Source organism: Astatotilapia calliptera, chromosome 5 (assembly GCF_900246225.1).
Source record: "Astatotilapia calliptera chromosome 5, fAstCal1.2, whole genome shotgun sequence".
Taxonomy (NCBI): Eukaryota; Metazoa; Chordata; class Actinopteri; order Cichliformes; family Cichlidae; genus Astatotilapia; species Astatotilapia calliptera.
Window position 1 is genome coordinate 8,750,501 of NC_039306.1, and position 21,700 is coordinate 8,772,200.

General features: G+C 38.8%; 1 protein-coding gene across 1 annotated transcript; it reads left to right on the top strand.

Annotated features, from left to right (window-relative positions):
* The first annotated feature begins 230 nt into the window (after positions 1-230).
* On the top strand, positions 231-21,130 carry slc2a1b (solute carrier family 2 member 1b). Its single transcript, XM_026167049.1, has 10 exons — positions 231-741; positions 12,002-12,097; positions 15,835-15,995; positions 16,107-16,347; positions 16,472-16,634; positions 16,728-16,915; positions 17,039-17,143; positions 17,309-17,410; positions 17,505-17,708; positions 18,295-21,130. Exons 1-10 carry the CDS (start codon positions 727-729, stop codon positions 18,490-18,492), a joined length of 1,473 nt encoding a protein of 490 aa, XP_026022834.1. The 5' UTR covers positions 231-726; the 3' UTR covers positions 18,493-21,130.
* The last annotated feature ends 570 nt before the right edge of the window (positions 21,131-21,700 follow it).

Here is a 21,700-nt window from a genome sequence, read left to right on the forward strand (position 1 = left end):
GCACTTCATACGTTAAAGAAAATATTAATTTTGTAGTTATTGGTAAAAAGAGCTGAAAGAATTAGCACTAGAAACTTACATTTTTGATCTGAAATTCAACAAGAAAGTACGACAGTCATAACTCAACCTCCACCACAGCGTGCGTGCAGTCTCACCACGCGTCCTCCCTGCCTGTGATGCCCATCATTGGCTGCAAACAGGACCAACCTCCTTCATTAGCGCCACGCCTACTACTTATTGCGTCAGAAACAATTTGTATATGAACACTAAACCGGCTCATGTGCCTAAGAGCTGTTTTCATAATCGTGACAGCGGCACTACTCCAGCATCAAAAGACACTTAGGATTCATCCTGGAAAATTTTACCCAGCACAGAAGCTGTAAATTTTGTAAAAAAGCTGCTGAAGCTCGTAAGTTACAAAAGAAGCAGGAGGCAAATAACGGGAGCGGGTCTCCAGCCACAGCTTCCCCGGCTTTTTTCTTTTTATATCACAGAAAGACCTCTGAATAATTTCTTCATAGGAAAGAAAGCAAAAAGAACTGGACTGAAGTTTGAGGTCATTTCCGCGGAACAAAAACTTTTGGGGATGACTGATTTGTGAACGAAACCCACCGGGACACCCCCAGGAAGTTGTTCCATCGTATTCAGCTCCGACAAAAGAAAAGCCGAAACAAAGAAGAAGAAGAAATAGAGGAGGAAAAAGAAGAAATAACTCCCTGCACTGCCATGGATCAAGGAAAGGTAATTACACTTCACTGGTTCACTCCTTGTCAAACCTGTCCGGTCTGTGTTAGCTTCGTTCAGTCCGTGTACGAGAGCTTCAGCGCTAACAGGGCGCCTCTCCTAAATGTGGCGTCCGCGAGAATGCAGCTAATATTTACATTCTGGGGTGAACCGGGTGACCTGCTATACTGCTACAAGTCACCGTTTTAAGTGCATTTTCATGTTTCTATTGGGTTATTTGCGCACAACCTTAGTTATGGTCTATTATGTTATTACTATGATATTAATTAGGGGCTTTTAAGGGTTATCGCGCTCTGTTGTGCGTCACGTTGCTCTTGTGGTAGTCATCGCCATGTGGTATTTTGGGGCATTCAGGGTCCAGCCCAGTTTCTGTGACACTTTTGAGCCAACATAAACAACCAAACAAATAAATAATAATAATAATAATAATAATAATAATAATAATATAATACTACTTGTGTGTGTGTGTATATATATATGTATATTTGTGTGTGTGTGTGTGTGTGTGTGTGTGTGCGTGTGTGTGCGTGTGCGTGTTAGGGCCTAAAATATTTGTGCCAAGAGGTGTCATTTGAAATATGGTATTTTATCTGAATGAAGCTTTTTAACTTTTGCAACTCCCTCACTTTGTCACTTTGTAAATGCAAAAAAGCATAAATGGAAGATCATACTCTCCTTACACTCTTTTATTGTGTCTTTCTGTCCCAATAACTACAAGACAATTATACACTTGTAAAAGAGCTGATAAAAATAATCATGCTTCTGGTAATTTTCCTTTAGTGGAAGGTCAAAAGCTCCCCGGGTTGTGTCAGTTTTTGTATATGGAGGAAAAACCCCAATCCACGTAACACTATACTGCAAAATTTTCCAACGGGAACAAAGAAAAAAGCATTCCAAAGTAAAGGCTTGGCAGTGTCTTACACCCCAGGAAACAACTTTGTTTTACTACAAATATCAATATCATAATATTGTTCCTGAACTTAAAGTCAAAGTTGATTAATATTTAATATAAAGTATTTCTTTAGGTACCCGCACAAAATGTGGATTATGATTCAGTATTTGATGCCATAATTTTAATAGGGGATTTTTTTATGATTGAATTCTTCCTTGAAACAAGATGAGAGGCACTGCCATGTGTCAGCCTTCCATACGTGTGTGTGCAGTTGTGATGCACTATTTGTCACTGCAGTCTGTAGCTTAGGGAGTCTATTCCTGTAAAAAGCCTACTTGAAATACATATATACACATACATGGACATTATACATTAAAATGTTTACAGCAGAAAAAGTGATAGCAAAATAATCTCAAAGCAAAAAATAATTCATGTCAACATGCCATGTGCTCTAGGTCTTGAATCAATTTAGCCGTTGCTACTTGAGGCTATCTCCAAAAAGTTGATTCTGTTCATCTGGACGTAGTGTTTTGTGGGAGAAACGTTTCGTCACTCATCCAAGTGACTTCTTCAGTCTCAGCTGAATGCAGGTTTCCCCAATCTTATAAACAGTACATTTGCATAATGACTGAAACCAGCCCACTGAAGGAACATTGGGCTGGGAGGTCACTTAAGTCACTTGGATGAGTGACGAAACGTTTCTCCCACAAAACGCTACGTCCAGATGAACAGCATCAACTTTTTGGAGATTTACTTTCCTGGATGATTGAGAATGCATCAAGATACTTGAGGCTATAATAATAATAATAACGATATTAATGTTATAAAAATGAAAATCTAACATGTAATATAAAGTCAAACAACAACTGTGTAATCAACAATCCTGTCAGCTGAATATTACATATAATTTACACATTATTATTCATGTATCCAGATGTGTGAATTATTTTCTCTCACTAATTATCATGCTGTCGTACAGTTTCATTTTTTACAACCTGTCAAATTTTAAAAAGTGTCTCAAATAAATGTTATTGTGTAGGTATCAAGTCATTGCTTTTTGGATAAAAAGGACCAAATATGCAAGATCTGTTCTCAGACAGTCATATGCTGATTTCAGACTTGCTCCATCTTCAGTTTACACTGATTAAAAGCAAAAAACTAACAAGCACATTTTGGGTACTCAACTTGTCCAGATTGGTGACATGAGTGATGAACTCTAACTATTGTCAGTATCTACTAATTGCCTAATCAATTATCAGCTCATGTTTTTGGATTTCAGACTGGTGATTAGACAGTCTAAAGGTATCACTCAGTTTTCGTTATAGACTGTGATGCTCATTGTTCAGGAAGTAAGCCGGACTTATCTGCCGCCTGATAACCTTGTCTCTGTCCTCGTGTGGCTTTTTGGTCACCATTTGCATGCAACACAGTGAGGCACGTAGGCAAAGGACTTCAATCCTCTTCCCCCTCCTACTTTCTCATTGATATAAGCCCATTTAAACCCAGTGGAGCTGCACCAGGGCAGCTCAGTCTGACATGGTGGTCAGAAAATGTTTCCTTAGCTGTTTGTTCATATCTTCATGCTTTTTTTCCACTGCTTGCTTCGTGCTATTGTGGCCTATCAGCTGGATGGGTTGCAGTTGACATGATGGGAAAAGTTCTCACTGTTCCCACTTTCCACTGTGACATGAACACATCAGATTTCCAGAGAGAGTGGGAGCTCACCAAGGGAATACACAGTTGCCAACTCCAGGGTTGTGAAGCTTGGAGCTTTCTCCTCACAGACGCTTTTCACGTCATCTTTGCGATTTGTTACTTCCAACACTGTAGTTGTGCACATGTGGGCTTATCGATAGCTCGTGCTCAGGATTTTCATGCCTGGCTTAGCATTGCGTTGGACTGTTTACAGAAATAACCAACTGTAGAAAGAGTTATAAGTACTCGGTGTGGTCCTGTTGATTTCGCACATTGGACTTTGTCATTGATTGTGAATTTGTGGTTTGTAGTTCCAACTTACACAACTTCATTTTATTTTATCTCCTTTTTTAAAATCTTGATTCAGTTTTACTCTTATCTTAAATCAAATTTTGGTTAAGCCGGCAACTAAAGCACATGAAATATGTTGGTTTTCCTGCCATCGTCGTCATCTAGAGAAAAAAATCCTGAATGACAGGTTTGTTTTGAACTGAAAAGTCTCCCCAGCCTTTTTATTTCTCTCTACAAAGAATGCAATGCTGTTTGGGAACAAGTATATGGCTGCTCTGGTTTAAATGAGAGGCCCTTTAAAATGTCAAATTCCTGACAGCCTTAACATAACAGCAGGTATTTTGATTGGGAATCCAGTGCCAAAAAACAGCCTCACATTGTACAGACTTAATTGCACTCGATTGATTCCTCTACGTCCTCAGCCTTTCAGGCAATACCCAGTTCCTGCTGTCTTTAAGACAGTCCAGTAGATTAACTTTCATCTGCGTGACTACTTCTCTTCAGTATGTCTTATAATGTAACTGTCAGCCATGTATTAATGGGGCATAATGAGGCTTTACTGTAAAACTAGGGATTAAGAGATCCAGGGGGGGTTTAATTGAGATGAACAGGGAAGCAGGAGTTCATGTTTAATTCCCTTCATTAGTGCTCACTGTACTGCATCACTCCCACCTCTGGTCACTCTGCAAATTACTGTTGAAATACAGTGTACCTTTGGGTTTCTTTTGACATCATTTTTCCACTGGGATTAGCTCTATTTAACAAATCAGATCTGACCAAGGGCATTACTTTTATGTCTGACCTTTAATTGTCTGGTGTCACCTCTGACTGTCCAGCAGAAACAGCACAAACTGTCTGTTGTATTCATTTATTTATGCAGGTTAAAAAGATATAGGACTAAATTATGCAGTATTTACTGCCCAGAAATACACTTTTATTTCTTTGTCTAAGAATTATATCATTAATACCCATCCAGCATCAATATTTGTGTATTTATTGTAATTACTATTCTACCTATTTGCTTATTCCTTCTTTTAAATATACTGATGCTGACAATGATGCTTAGTCTTTGGAACATGTGAACAGTTATTTAAACTTTGACTCGTGTCTCCTGGTGTTTATTTTGCATTTAACAGCTGACATCCAACTTAAGATGATATAGTAAATAAAGGACCACATACACATTATTAGTGTACAGCTTTCAGTGGTGAGACTAACATTCCCAAGCATAGAGCACAGCTATAAATACATTTTTATCTGATCTCACTTGAGCTTGGCAGAAATTTCATTGGTACTGGTAGATAAGGCATTAACGGGCACTCTTGAAATGTTGTTTACTTTAAGTGTATACAGCATTTAGAGGTAAACAATTTCTTTAAGGATGACAGTAAAGGGTCACAGGACAAACATGTAGGTGACTAATATCTCACATGACAACAACTGTAACAGAAACAACAACAGTAGAGTATACTCCATATTAGGATCTGCTAAGCTAAACTGTCATTATTGCAGTATTTATGTCATGTGTTATTAATTGCATAACATGCATAGAATGAAACTACTTTGGAGTTTACATACCATAATAAATACAGTGCAAGCATCTGTGTCTGCTATAGTGTCTGGGCTGTGAGGTCCAGATTATAATGTCAAGGGTGTATTTTTACTTTTTCTCCTTATAAGAAGCATGGAATTTATTTGGAAACAGTGCTCACAGAGCACGATGTGCTGTTTCAGTCAGGTGACTTTAGGAGGAGGGCACATATTGGGTTCCCTACAGCAGTGTAAGCTGAGACTGCCGCGGTGACCTGGAGTGGTGGAGGGACATGATGGTAGGTGTGTAAACCAAACCATGACTCTAGCACGTACTGACGAGAGAGAAACCTCTTGGAGTGCGCCTGTGATGAGTTACAGATTCAGCAGTGTACAAAACACCTTATTGAGTTTTGGCACGGAGTAAAATGTTACAACTGCCTAGATGGATTTTTTTCAGATGGCCCCGTTTTTAAAAAAATGCTCAGGGCTTCAGACTTCTGTTGGGTTTTTTTTTAAGTGAAATTATCTCCTCATATTCGGCACACACATACCTGCTTCTGAAGAAATTCCGTCTGATTTGAGTTTACACTTCTGCATATTTACACTTCTACATATAAAAGGGAAATGTACTTTTAGTTCAGTATCTTGTAACTAGGTCAATAAGTAACGATGCACTATTTAAAAAATAGTGTGATATGTTTATAAATTATAAATAATTGCTTCTGCAGAACGCATATTTTGATCGCTAACTTTCTTGTATCTGTAAAAGGTCTTCTTCTTTAGCACTATATAGAACTGGTTAGTATTATTTTTATAGTTGTTGCAGCTACAATAGCTGTAAACAGTTACCTCGTTGCTTCAGTGGTTTTTGCAGCACTGTTGGATTTCCTGTTGACACTATTTTGTGGCCAAACCCTAGATTTTCTTTAAATATTTATTTTATCACAACGCCCTGCGGTTTCAAAGTTTTACGTCACCCTCATGTCAGCTGGTTTTGTTTATCAGAGCTCAAGTTTCCTTTTCCTCCTTTGGCTTTTTGTGTTTAAGCAGATTAGATGCTTAACTGAACAAAGAGACACTATATTGTTTAAAAAATAGTTGTAGGAAGTGTAGATTCAATGTCATGATTCATGTCTGTTGAATTTCAACTTTTTAGAAGGTTCTGGATGTTGTTGTTGTTGTGTGGTTGCATAGATCTTAATTTGGGGAACAAATCATTATGTCTTTTAGACGTTTATACAGTGAAAGTGCCTAAAGGTTTTCTAGGGGCTAAGAAAAGGAGCAGCATGGTTGAATGGGAGCTGCTAATGTGCTAATATTTGCTCAAATCCACATTTTGTGCTTTTCCATTTCAGCAGTTTGTTTTAATAATTCTTTATGAGCTCTGATGTCTGTCTGTTTACACTCAGGAAGAGCAGCAAGCTAAGGGCTGCTAAGCAACCAGGGCTACCATAAACACAGCCATGACTCGGCAGGTTTTTCCTCACTGCACATGCATTTGGCTGCTTTACTTTGTCCATGCAAAGAGAGAACATTTGCATATATCTAGACCATATTTAAGGGTGTGGGAGGAGGAAAGTAATGATACTTTGACCCCTGGATCCATGTTTTGTGTTTTCTTTGTAAGATTCCTTCTTTTTATACTTTCGAAAGTTAAAAAAAAAAGATTTATAAGCATTTAATGGCATACTTGTAAACTCAAAACTTTTTCATCTATATCTGAAAAGTGCATGTTAAGTTCTGTCTGTCTTCTGTTAATGTCACAGACACAGTATTATCTTTTCTACATTTTCTTTTACAGTTCTTTGGAATTGCTTTTGAATATTCGTGGTAGCACCGCCCCAGAGTGTGAATTCCTGTAATTAGAGCCGACTGTTAAACGCTGTGGTATGCAGTAGAGCAGGGCAATATGACCAAAAATATTTATCACGATATACATTTGAAAATTTGCAATAATGATATAACTGACGATATAATTGACACTAGACAAAATACTTTACAACTCCTCAACTTTATTAGTGCAAAAAAACCCCCATCAATGTATTTTCACTTAAAAACAAGCAGCTGTTTTTTTTTATGTGCATTAAAGTTATATATAAAAATTTAACAGTGCAAATGCAAATTGCTTGCTGACAGTTTAACCAAAAGGCATTTCCAGTGGAAATTGGCCGACATATCCTCAGCATAACCATGTAGAATATCCACAAAACTTAAAAAGAGGTTATACACACACAATACGGTAATATTATGTTGAAGTTGGAGAGCTGAAGCAAGAGCAGAGGAGCCATCACCACTGAGGTTCTAAACATAGAGTAGAGTTGTTTCGGATGTGACTTCATTGTTTCCTCTTTGAGAAAGTCATCCATTATACTGCTCTTCTCGTTCCTATGTGCAAGTGATCTCACCTATAAGAGATTTAACTGAAACTTGCATCAGTCATTTTGGGCTAAGCCAATTAATCAGTTTTATTGAACAAATACCTACTTTTTAATTTCCAGCATGATAAAATGATGTCAAGTATATGTTTGGATAAAAATGGCTGGCTTGCACAGAAACACCTATAAGCTGAAGGTAAAGATGTTACAGAGAAGTTTTCAATTTCACTTGGACACATGCTGCTCTCCGTACTTTTTTGTTGCAGCTCTACATTTTTTTGCAGATAATTGCAGCTGTTCCCAAAAGGGGACATAAACAAGCTCAAAGCATGACTTTCCCCAAAGGGGCCAGTCAAGATTTAGCTGTTTAGAGTAAAAAACAGCTGGTAGGTCACTGAATTGCCTCTTGTCTTTTTTGTAGCTGTAACTGAGAGACATCAGTCATGATTGTTCTGATCATTTGCCCACAGTGTTGAAAAGAGCGTGTATATCTATGTTTATACACACATATATGAACCTAGTGACCCTCTCTAGACATGCTCCCGAGAAGAGCTGCTATTGGCTCAGAGGCGTAGGCTGGTCTGTAAATGACTTCAGCCAAGCCCTCATTTTTTTCTTTTCTTCTTTGCTTTGAGCAGAGCTTAAGTTACCGCCTCTCAAAACACACACAGACTTTTTTCTTCTTCCTGCTCTGGAGGAGCATAAAAAACAGTTTTAGATGTAACCAAGCTGCCTACAACACAAAGAATACCTGTGTTTAAATACCTGCAGCATTACAGAGCTGATTACAGGCGCAGTCCTTTCAAATCCTTTATGAGGAATGTTTTGTTTTTTTAAAAAGAAACCTGTTGGGCTGTTTTCTTGTTTGTTTGTTTTTTTTGTTCCTTTAAAAATGTTCGTCATTGGAAAATATTGTGAAATTAGGCTGGAATAACTACTGAAAGCTTCTTTTACCAATCTGTTTTGATTTTATGACCCACAAAGATGCTAAGATGCAAAAAAGCCAAAAAAGAGCTCATTAAGTAATCACAAACTTCTGCAACTTCATTTGTCAATTTGATATATATTTCTATATCAAAAAGATTAAATTCAGGAGAACTATTCTCTGCTTTTCAAGTCAAGTATCTTTGCATAAGTGACAGTTAAAGATTATCAATGTTATACTCAATCTTGGTGCCATCTTTCTCTTCATCCCCCTTTTAAACCAAATTTTCTCTGATCTTGATGCATGCTCAGTCATTCAAGCAAGGAAATTCCAGGAAGTCAATTCGGTTGATCTGGATGTTGCACTTTCTGAAGAAAAGACATTTTGTAACTCATCAGTCACTTGGATGAGTGAGTAAACATTCCTTCCTCTCACAACGTCTAGATGAACAGAATCAACTTTCTAGGAAACAATATCTACTTGGTGGCAGGATATGATCACCTAAGTTGTAAGCAGATTATCTCTGGTCACCTGCTGTTTAAACCTAAGCTTTTGCAAGCGGAAAGAGAAGAACGACTTTAAGGAAGGGGATTATTAATCAGAGAGGATTATTTAAACAGTGAGTGTAAGAATAATGTATGAATGAGCAGACAGGCAGGCCATGTGAGGTTACACTTATACCAGCCAAGAGAAATACAAGGCTTCAGCAGGCTGAAGTTAAATGAAATTGGGCAGCTATGATATCAAACCAAAAACATAGGCTTATCAGAAGAATCTCAGTTCTGAGGCATTTCGCTCAACAACACAAATCAATGGAACCAATCAGCCTTGTGTTAGCAGTTCAGGTGACTGATGGCGCAATCATGAGGAAATCTTTTCTTGGCAACTCTTGGGCCCCTATTCATTCACCTTTAAATGCCACAGCTTATCTGAGTGTTGTTGGTTATGTGCTTTCCTTTTTGGCCATAATTGACAGTCTTCTGATGGCCACCACCAGAGTGATAAGAATAGAAGTAATCTGAAATGTTAGTCACGAAACCACGATTGATTTTCGGTCACCAGATCGGAATGTTGTAGAACATCACTGAGATGTGGACAATGGCACATTATTATGGTTTCCTCATAAAAGTTCTTGGTAAGAGCAATGTGAAATGTATTTCAAATTTTCTACCTGATTAGCTTTGAAAATTCGCTGGCTGTGAAATTAGGAACAAATGTCATTCTGCACTGCTCCATGTTAAAGACTTTAACAACCTTTAGACAAGGTGATTTTTCACCTCCTTTTTACCTCATGTTTGTTCATTTTACGAGCTTGACTTCTTAGACTTGAATGGCCATTGGAAACTTTTTCTGCTGGTGTTTCAAGGTGGAGTTGAGATTATTAAAAAATGTAATAGCTAAGCGAAGGGGAGATCCTTGATTTGTGTCATCTCTTAATCAGTTCAGTGGGTTTGAATATAAAAATACTTCAAACTAAAACTAGGTTTCTTCAGGATACTCAAGTTAAAACAATGACACTTTGAGGTGACATCTACTCTCATAAAGGTCAGATCCTTTGTTGCCAAAATACAAGGAAGGTATCTGTTATGAATCACTGTACCAAAGGATTTGGCATGAATCACGCGGGGTAGGAAAAAAAAAACATTAATCATCAACAAGATGACTGCTTTTAAGGAAATGAAGGATTGGAATAGTAAGCAACACTGGATTTAATCGAAGTTTAATCTTGAGTATGTGAAGCCTTTTGAGATAAATAAGAAAATGCAATGTTAAGGTATACAGTTTAACCGATGTTTTCAGAAAACTAGCACTCAGAGGTGGTCATATGCACAGTTAGCTGACGCAGAAATGATAAAAGGGGTCAGTGTTGGTTAGGGCTGCCACAAACGATTATTTTGATAGTCGACTAGTCACCGATTATTTTTGCGATTAGTCGACTAATCAGATCATGCATCCATTGGACGTACAACGTACAGCTTATTGCACCAGCATGCATCTGCTCTTATATAACTATCATTAGCTTACAGCTTTAAGTGTTTACGGTATGTGCTAACTAAAAATAAAGACAAGATGATAGTTTATTAAATTTTAATGAAATTTGCAGATTGTTTCGGTAAAGTTTAATAAACTCCTTGCTATCTAAAATATAACAGGACACTGGAGTATATTCTCGAGCATCTGATAATCAGCTGTCTGCTTGACGTTTATTCAGCTGTGTAAAAACTATAACTTTAATCTCAGCCAAACCGATTTACTCAGGAACAAATAAAATACAACAAAAAAAGCCAAACAATAACATTTTTAAGTTATCTAAGTGACTTATATATCATGTTTAACCTGAGTAGCGAAAGACGGCAGTGGGTTTGAAAACGATTTGCCGGGAGTCCGGTGTTCTCACGGGCTCTAGTGAGCCTTGCCCCTGGCTAGCTATCGAGCTAGTGGGTAACAGACGTCTCTGAAAACGTCAGAGCGCTTCCGAATATATGTGGTGTCTTGATAAACTGAACAGATATTTGAGGTTTACACAGCTACATTATCGCCTGAAAAAATGCTAAACGTTTATTTTGTGACCCAGAAAGAATAATAAGAGTAATATTAAAACTAACTAGCTGCCGCCATTGTTGGAAACTGAGCTGGGCTGCGCTATGAATTTTGGGACACAGCTTCTTCTTCTTTGGGGTTTAACTGCAGCTGGCATCCTTGTACATGCAGTGCTGCCATCTTCTGTTTCAGTCCGTTATTACACTCTTAAATCCTACTACTTATTCCTGCGTCTTTTGGGATCTTACAAAGCTTCAAACGACGTGTCGACTATTAAATCAGTCGACGACGATTTTGATAGTCGACGTAATCGTGACTAGTCGACTAATCGTGGCAGCCCTAGTGTTGGTGGACAGTAGCTCGAGGCATTTGCTTCCCTGTCTGCGAACTGGAAACTGAGAGCGACATACCATGCACTGGTTTGTTAACTTCTTGGTATTCTTCTAATCTACTGGGCTCTGGTGAGATCAAGCTAAAAATGAACTCTGTAATAACAGGAATAAGAGCACAGACAATAAGATCAGTAGACCTGAGTCTGACCTGGACGTTTTTCACAAGGCAGCTTTACTCAGAAATCTGGAAAGCTTTTGAAAGGACAAACCTGTGACCCCCCTCAGACCTAAAAATATTTGTATGATCCATTATTCATCTCAGTCTGTTAATAATGTCTTCAACAGACATAGTTACAGCTCGACGGTGGATTTCTCTTTTTTCTCTGTTTGTCTGTTTGGAATGAACATCTTTTATGCTCCATATTCACAGTTTTATGTACTGTAGCAGTATATTAATTGTCTTTAAAATATTTCAGGAAATCTTAACAGTGTGTTCATTAAACATTATAATAACTACATCAGGGTGGAAAATGTACTTGTCATCAATTCCATGCTTGGTCAGTAAACTGAGATCTGTGGGATTTTCTGTGCCAGCTCATGGACACATGGCAAAATGTGATTAACTGGTCAGACTGGTATCTTTACTGACAATATTTTCCCTGTTCTCTTTCAGCAAATAACGCTTCCATTGTTGATGAGTGTTGGAACTGCGGTGATTGGCTCCCTGCAGTTTGGCTACAACACAGGTGTTATCAACGCCCCCCAGGAGGTGAGCTGTAAACTGTCTTATTACAAAAAGCTAAAGGAGAGTGAGGCATGAACAAGAGGCTGTTGTCATAAAGGTTCAAATTGAAAGTTTTTGGTTTCAACAGGTGTTCGTTCAGTGTTTATTGTCATATCAGACGAAGGAACACAAAGTACAGCCTTCAGAATAACCATAAAATAACCAGGGTTTCCAAAAAACTTCCAGAATCTCTGGGTCTGCAGAAATCAATCAAGCCAATCAAGTGCTTTCCAGCTATCCAACTTTGTTCCACAGTTGGCTGTTAATTCACTCGCTGCCTTGAAGAACATCGCAGAAAAGGGAGGGTGTAGGTTAAGAGGTGAGGTAATAATAGCTGAATTTAGGCCTAATGGGTCCAAGGACATCTGGATCAACAGAGAGCAACAGAGAGTGTCTATGCCCAAACATGGACCTCTTTTGACCTGAAGCCAGCTGGCAAATGCTTGAGAATGAAATTTAGAAATTAAATTTAGGAGGCAGACAGTGACTTATCCCCGTAACAAAAAAGATCACAAAAACAATGTTCCAAAGCCCCCCAGAAGACTAAGTCAGACAGTCGATTTATTAACAGGAAGGTACAGCAAAGACATTCATTTCCTAAGGAATGCCTGTGTCGCATTGCGTGTGAGAACTACTGTCAGCTCAGTTTGCGTTGGTCTGAACACACCCTATAGCTACTCAGACTACTCTCTGCAGGTAATAGGTGTGTCTCCAGACAGGCTAGAGCTCCACTCCTTTTATGTTATCTTTGACCCACACAGAGGTACTAGGAAGGAGGCCCAGACAGATCCTCCTAAACTGAGCTGTTCTCTGTTATGCTCAACCTTGATATGAAGGACCCTTTTCAATTAGAGAAGCTTTCAGTCCACTAAATTCCTTTAATATTAATAAAAGTGTGACGTGAAATAAAACTAAGAGTCTGATTATCATATTAGGTTATCATGATAGTAATGTGGTCTAAAATATGTAAAAGAAAAATAATTAAAGCGCATAAACTATAAAATGTGTTAAATCGTCACAACTAAGAAGCTGGGTGAAGGATTTTAGCTGAAAATTTGCCTGAGTTCATCTTCTGTTGATTGACTCTGACAGACGCAAGCTTGTCCTTATTTGCTAAAAAGTGATCTAGACCTGCACACAGTCTTATGTTATTTTCAAGAATAAAACGTCACAAATTGTTGCTAATAGTATTCAAATCTTTCTATACACTATTAGCAACACGTGTTCATCATCATATAATCACCTACAGCGTGTCACCTAAAGCCTTGTACTGTGTTGGAGTGTCTCTGATTAGATACGCCTTTTCAAGGGCCTTGTTCAGGCTGTCCTGTGCTCCAGCCATTGAATGTTTGCCTGATCAACACTTGAATGTAGGCTCATTGGATGTATTGCAGGAGGGAGGGTGCTTCACTTTTCTTTAAAGATTTCTCCTTTTGAAACAATATAACTATGTAGTTCACGTCTATTTTAGTGCTTTTTAATTAGAAAGGTCTTAAAACAAGAGAAACTATATTATTGTTGCCTTTTTCAGTATTTTTGTGTGTGCTGAATACATTGCTTACCTTGACAGCCTGGTCCCCAACCAGTTTCATCACCAAGGCTGAAGGCCAGTCAGTATGAATAGACAGTTTTCACAATGTGTACTTTAGGCCAGCTGGTGGTTTGGATTGTGTAGCCTATTGAGATTAGAGAACAAGAACCAATTATGTAACTTTTCAAGGGCCACCTTGTAATTTGTCACTAACAAGTTAAAGTTAGTGAGAGTTTTAAAGTAACCATTAAAAGATGGCAGTGGAAAAACATGTATAAGATGTTGTTTGTAGAGTTGAAAACACTGTTTCATTACTTAAACCTGGAGTTTGCTTTTAGTTTTGCAGAGCTCTTTCTTTGGTTTTTCAGATCAAACTGTTAATGCAGGCAGTGATGAAGCTTCAAAAACCCACAGAAAAACTACACGGTCCAGCACAAATTTCAAAACAAAGTTAGTTGACAGTTGTTTGAGCATTTAGGAGCCTAATGAGCCAGATGCTTTCCTTTAGGAGTTGGTAGAGATCAAATCGGGAGCCTTGCAACTTAATGTAAGATTCACCTGTGCCCAGGATGTGCCTTTCACTCTTCAGCTCATACCTAGTTCATACCAGTTTACCTCTGGTTTTTATTTCTGTTCCACAGGTTTTGCGTTTTAGTGTCTGTAGCTTTAAAAGCAGATAGGCTGGCCACACCCCCTTTTAGGGAACAGTACCTTCCCTGATGGTGTCATGGTGTCCTATTTCATGGACCAGTGAAATAGGAGAGCTAATAAAGCTGGTAATACAAACACAACCGTGCTTGAAACAAAACTGGAATACAACGTTTCAGAGGAATTTTACAAAAGCAGCAGTTTATTAAGATATTCGTTTATTAATCCAAGGATAAAGGAAAAAAAGTTATACTGTGTTTGTCTTTGACTTGCGAATGTAATGAAAAAACCAAAAAGAGATGACTTTGCATAGTACATCTCCTTTTAAGACAGTGAATAAAGTCTTACCTTAAAATGTCTTACTACCAAATGAGAGATTGTGTTGCTCTGTAATTCTGAATGCATAAGTAAACAACTGTGTGCAACCAGCTTCATATGAACGTAAAAGCTGATGGAGATCATGTGTAAATACATACTTTTCTCCTCACACTTTTGCTCTTTTCCATCAGCTTTGCTAAACTACAGCACTTAAGTAAAGTACTTATTTATGTTCGATCTCTGCTTGCATAAACTCTGTGAACGTGTTCTTTTTAAAGGGCAGACGTGATGGGATGAAGGCCAGGGGGACAGTACAGTATATGATACCATACATACTTATCACCAACAAGGTCTTGTGAGTGTAAGTTGATAGTGGATGTGACCCAGGCTCTGTGTTAACAGTGTCAGAGTGTCATTTAATATGTATCCCTCCACTACAGAAAAGCCCTTGACAAGCCAAAGCCTCCTATTCATAACTGCTAATAAGGACATCTCAGAGTTTGTTTGTTTTTTCCACATGCCGTCACTGATCTCTAGTACATCACGATCTCCGGGACTAGATTAACTGCAGAGTGCCTCAAAAAATGTGCTGCACGAGCTCGAAGGCACATGATCCAGATGATCCAGACTTAGATTTTGGTTGCAGTAGAACTATACTGGTGAAGTCATTTACGGGGCGTTGTGGACTGGGTAGTGACCTTCTTGAATCATGCCAGAGGTGTCAGCGTGACACACAGAAACAGAAGCAGGCATTGCTTTTTAAGCACCGTCACCCGCACTCCTGGGTGTGTTTGTCAACAAAGTTGTCTGGGATGTGGTGACACAGTGAAGGGAGGGGATGTGAAACCTGACACCCGAGTCTAATAAACTTCCTGGTGGCCAGGAAATGCTGGTGATTATACAGTGCTGCCATCAGCTGGCTGTAAAGTGGCATTTCAGCTATGTGGCAGGGTTCAGAAGAGGAAAATCTCAAGCGTGTGATCTGATGCAGACATGGAATGATCACATTACAACTATGACAACAGTGGGACTTGTGGATGTGTTAAATGATTAGATTAGATTAGATAGAACTTTATTAATCCCTCGGGTGGGTTCCTCTGGGAAATTCGATTTCCAAAAAAGCACAGCACCGACAGAAGTTACAGAGTTATGATTCTGTATGATAGATTTTATCCTGTTTATAATCCTTGGAAACAAAAGTAACAATGAAATGTGTCTTTCTTAGGTTATTGAGAACTTCATCAATCAAACGTGGTATCACCGTTACAATGAGCCCATTCCCAAAAGCTCCCTGACAGCTGTGTGGTCCATCGCTGTTTCTGTCTTCTCTGTCGGTGGCATCTTTGGTTCATTCTCAGTAGGACTCTTTGTTAACCGCTTGGGAAGGTAAACAACATACTGAGTCACTGCTAGTATTAAACAGCATGTTAGTCCTTTGCTGAGAGCCTGCCTGCATTTAATTTTTCTAAATTGTATCTTGTTCTTTGATGTCTACAGGAGGAACTCTATGCTCATGGCCAATATTCTGGCTTTTATCTCGGCCGTTCTGATGGGTTTTTCAAAGATGGCAAAGTCGTGGGAAATGCTCATCGTTGGCCGTTTTGTGGTTGGGCTGTACTGTGGCCTCTCCACAGGTTTTGTGCCCATGTATGTGGGTGAAATTTCCCCAACAGCCCTACGAGGAGCCCTGGGCACGCTACACCAGCTGGGCATTGTCATTGGAATCCTCATTGCACAGGTTGGTGAATATGTATTTGTGGCATTCGTTGTCTTGTGATATGTCTTATCCTGTGATAAATTGTTTCTACTGGTGGTTGCTAGGAGCTATGCAGGTGGTTCATTAGTGTCTGTGTGGGTTTTAGATATTTGGATTGGAAGTGATCATGGGAAACGAGAACTTGTGGCCTCTCCTCCTGGCTTTCCTCTTCATCCCTGCTGTGATACAGTGCGTCCTGCTGCCTCTCTGCCCAGAGAGCCCCCGATTCCTGCTCATCAACAAGAACGAAGAGAACAAGGCCAAATGCGGTGAGCACATACATACAAGTCATACAAGCTGGCATATGTGTAAACATAAGTTCATTTTAAATCATCTGTTGTTTTTTTTCTTACATGTTTCAGTGCTGAAGAAGCTCCGGGGCACCACTGATGTGAGTGCTGACATGCAGGAAATGAAGGAGGAGAGCCGGCAGATGATGAGGGAGAAGAAGGTGACCATCCTGGAGCTTTTCCGCTCACCCCTCTACCGTCAGCCCCTGCTCATTGCTGTCATGCTGCAGCTCTCCCAGCAGCTGTCTGGTATTAACGCTGTAAGTTTCAAGACCTACATGTTTTTCAGATTATTCCCTCTAAAGACTGCCACTGAAATTGTGAAGTTGATATCAGGAGGTGATATCCTGAACCAACCTACATGTCAACTTGTTTGTTTTTAGATTTTCTACTACTCCACTAGTATCTTTGCGAAAGCTGGAGTTGAGCAGCCCGTTTATGCGACCATTGGAGCCGGTGTGGTTAATACAGCTTTCACTGTGGTGTCGGTGAGTACAGCAGTACACAAAATAGCATTATAGGTGTCAAAAACATCAGATTGTGTTCTACCAAAGCACAATTCAAAAATTATTCTGGTCCCTTGTAATCAGATTTGTGATACAAAGCATGTATATGGTACACTGACCTTTCTCCTCATTTCTTTGTGTTTGTAGCTGTTTGTCGTAGAACGAGCAGGACGCAGGTCTTTGCACCTACTGGGGCTGCTGGGAATGGCTGGATCAGCCATCCTCATGACTATTGCTATGGCTCTGCTGGTAGGTGTATTCCTGACAAAGGCACACTTCAGTGTCACCTGATTTATGACTTTGACGTGCAACTTTCAAAAACTTTCCTCTTGTATTTTTGCAGGAGCAACTCAAATGGATGTCTTATGTAAGCATTGTAGCCATTTTTGCCTTCGTGGCATTCTTTGAGATCGGGCCGGGTCCCATCCCTTGGTTCATCGTGGCAGAGTTGTTCTCACAGGGACCCAGGCCTTCAGCCATTGCTGTCGCTGGTTTTTCCAACTGGACTGCAAACTTTATAGTGGGAATGGGCTTCCAGTATGGTGCGGTGAGTAAAAGCACATAACTATCACAAAAACATAGGCTCTTGCATTTGTTACTGACTTAATTTATTGGACCGGTTGTGTCAAATAGTAAAGCTGAACTAGGTTCTTCTTTATGATGACTTCCTCATTTTATACCAAGAGTCTGTCACTGTAAATGAAACACATACTTTGTAGCCAGATTTGAGATATGAGTTGAGCCCTTTTTAAGCAAAACATTTCATTCGTTCTACAGACAGGCACAGTTAAACCCAACATTTAGCTTTATGGTTATTAGGATTTTTATGCTTGAAATTTGTGTGTAGACTTATATAACTGTATGTAATTATACATGTATATTGTATATTGAGGTAGGATCAAATGAGTTTACCTTTAAGTCTATGTTTGTAGCAACTCCTCCTTTGTTTCGTTATTGTTAAAGTGTATTTTGTTGATATTTTAGTCACGTTCAAATTCAATCAATCAGTGCTTATGTATGATACTGAGTTCAAGATACAAAACAGAATTGTGAAAGATGAATTGCTTCCAAGTACTAAGAAATAAGTTGATCAATCTAATATCTTTTGTTTTGCTTCTTGTGTCTCTTCGCAGAGCGCGTGCGGTCCCTACGTCTTTGTCATTTTCACTGTGCTACTGGTCATATTCTTCATCTTCACTTACTTCAAAGTGCCAGAGACCAAGGGCCGGACATTTGATGATATCGCGGCCGGCTTCCGTCAGACTGCTGCCATGGCAGAGAAGCACACACCGGAGGAGCTCAACAGCCTGGGAGCCGATTCGCAGCTCTGAGCGTCTGGGACTGAACTTTCCAACAAACTCTTTCTCAGATCAACAGCAAAGGAGAAGAGTCTGCTGACTAGAAGTAGACGGATACACTAATAGTATATTCTTCACACTGTCACCACATTTCAGGTGTCCTCACCACCAAACAGAACAGACCTGTGTGATTCGCTCTGCCACGACGTCTTCTGCTGCTGCTTTCATGTCACACATAGAAACGAGAACTCGATGGGCACCGCGTCGCCTGGCAGAAAATATACAGATGAGAGATTAGATGGTGGGGAAGGTTTTAATATTTTTAAAGATATTTTTACAGAAGGAAAAGCCGAATCTGCAATCAACTGGCCTCTTTTAACATCTTTTTTCCCCCTCACTAAATATTATACTGATATGTGCTGTTCTGTCACCTGTTACAGTGATTTTTTTGCGACTATCTGGTTAAAGAGCGCTGTAGCTTAAGTTCACTGTGCAAAAAATGTCTTTTTTAAATGATCATACTGTATTGCTGTGTTACTGTACACTCTGGCACTGTTGATGCTGTACAACTTGACTATGTCACTCCACCAGATGGGGCACTGCCCTTAGAAAAAAGTCCCAATACTCTGCTGAAAAGTAATAAGTTATTTATGTATCTTTTACCGAGAACGTTACTGCATACAAAAACTGTGATATTTGGGTGTGAGATGATGAGAATGTTAATTTTTGCATGATGAAATTTAAATTAGCAACAACTCTTCACAAATTATACATATATGTAACTACTACTCTTTTTACTCTTTGTTGGTAGAAAACTATAGAACAATGTATTTTTTTGTACAATATTTTTGCTCATGAGGAAATGATATCTAGATAAATATGCAAAAAGAACCAAAATTTATTCTCCATTCCTGTATTTATTTATCTTTTTACACCATTCCTTTTTCACAGTTCAAATGAAGAAATTGGAAATAGGGAACAGTATCTACACAGATCACTACCAGAGAGCTAAACTTGGCAGTAATGTTGAATACATAAATCATCCATCCATGACACAAGTGCCCACTCGCAATCAGCAGCCACAAAACCAAAAGTCTGCCCCACAAAACCCAGAAAATGTGTCCGTTTAAGTGCCTGTCTAATACAACCATCAGTCTTTCAGCCTTATCACTTTGGTACAGCTTCAGGTTAGACTAACCTGATCCAGACAGAGAGCTTCTTCTCTCTCGGTGTAGGATCTTCTCTCTCTGTATCTTTGTGGTGAGATTACCTCCTGAGCTAACATAGTCTGGTGAATTGGCTTCAGAGCTGTCATGCACTCGAGTGTTACATGCTGTTATTCAGTGACAAACAAACGTTTTTTCATAAAAACAAAAAGAAAGAAAAAGAAAAAATGTGGCCTAAAATGAATGTCTGTCTTTCGTTGTTCAAAAACCGCTTTCATCTTTCTTGGGTCAAACATTCAGAACAACTTCATTATGGTCTGTGTTTCTGCAAGGTCTGTGTTTTTGCTTTTATTTCTGAATTCTGCAGTATTGAGTAGCTCAAACTCTCTTTTGGTCATCTATTTTACTTAACTTACCTGTGCAGCTTAGGTAAATTCCCAAGTTGCTGTCAATTACTGCTGAATCATATGTTTAAATGCATAATTAGAGGAGAATTACCCGTTAGCAGCACTTTATTATTCACATTTATATTATACCTGATTTTACATCATATATATCAGGCATAATGAGATTCTTTCAACATATTTCTGACAGGGTGGAGTCTTTGTTACTAAAAACAGACTGAAGTACTGCTGATGGACTGCTCAATGTTATGTGAATGGAAAGAATTGCTGTTGTACTATTTGTTTATATTCATTACAGTTTTTGTGTACTCACCTAGAAAACCTGTGTGTAAATATGATAATATTCATTGGTAGATGAGAACACTGATCCAACTCAAACACAGTAGTCAAAATCCTGAAAATCATTCCATAAATCGTTGTCAGTTGTTGTATATAGTAGCTCTTTAAAGCACACATTTGCCTTTTCATTCACATAGAAAGCATTCACTTTATTCACTGTGTGCCTTTGTGTTGCTTTCACACATCTTCAGCAATAAAATCATGTAAAGGCACCAGCAGATGCACTTCCCCACGCAAACAGATGCCTATTGCAAGTATAAAAACTGTATTTTATGTACATAGTCACATATCTGCTTGGGCATTGAATTTTTTTTATGTGGCCTTTCAAAAATCTTGTGGCTCAGGTTGGTGGACTGAAAACATGGGATGTTGTAAATATCACTCAGTTAACCTTCACCCACTCCTACTGTCTGAAATCTTTACCTTTTAGAAGACCTTTTGATAGTTAAATTATTAGTACTGTAGTGATGAACATTGTTTTGCACCTAGATATCTTTTACTGTATCTGTATTATTTTGATTTGATGGCTGAATATACTGTTGTGGCCTCATGAAACTATCATACTTTTCCAGAATTTACATGTTAGGATTATTTTCATTAGTGGTTGCATTTTAGAGCACAGAGCATAATGTAATTTTTGTAATAGTGATGGTGTTGGAATGCTACTTTTGCTGGAGAAATATAAATTGTGGTGGTTGGTGCAGTGAGTAGTTTAATGGATGAAATAGTGTTGGCTTAATAAAAGAAATCACAAGTATTAAACTGAAGTTTTTTGGCTCAATTTTTAGCTCTTTTTTGACTTAACCAGGCAGCAACCTCAGTGGCTGAAAAATGAGGCAGAGATACCAAAAACTGGAGTTCCTCTAGTGGCCACTTGAGGCTTGTTCATTTCCCATAAACCCCCCAACTTTACCCAAACCCTGCCCCTTGGTTACACAGGAAAGTTACTTGTTTGGTTATTTGATTTACTTGTTTGTTGGCCTGAGTCTCATCGTTTCTCTCTACAGTGAGATAAATGAAAAGGATATGAGCTGCTGCTAAGTGCCATGGCTAACCTCAAAATGGATGCAATTACATTTGTGATTACCTGCGACATGCCTGACTTCACTCATTTCTTCTAGCCATCTGTAAAGAGCGAGAGAACCACTTCATCATTTAGTGCCTTTCAGAGACATCGCTTATTTCACCTTTATCAGATATAGTTTCTCTCCAAGGCTGCAGTCACACACCCACAAACATTAAAATGTGATAATTATCAATCATCTTTGACCTTTAACATTTAAACTGTCAGCAAAAAGAACTTGAGAACAAATAATGCATTTTGAAATCCTG

Coding starts and splice junctions, on each gene's coding strand:
- slc2a1b (XM_026167049.1), top strand. Junction 15,996..16,106: donor TTTGTTAACCGCTTGGGAAG/GTAAACAACATA, acceptor TGATGTCTACAG/GAGGAACTCTATGCTCATGG. Junction 16,348..16,471: donor TTGGAATCCTCATTGCACAG/GTTGGTGAATAT, acceptor TGTGGGTTTTAG/ATATTTGGATTGGAAGTGAT.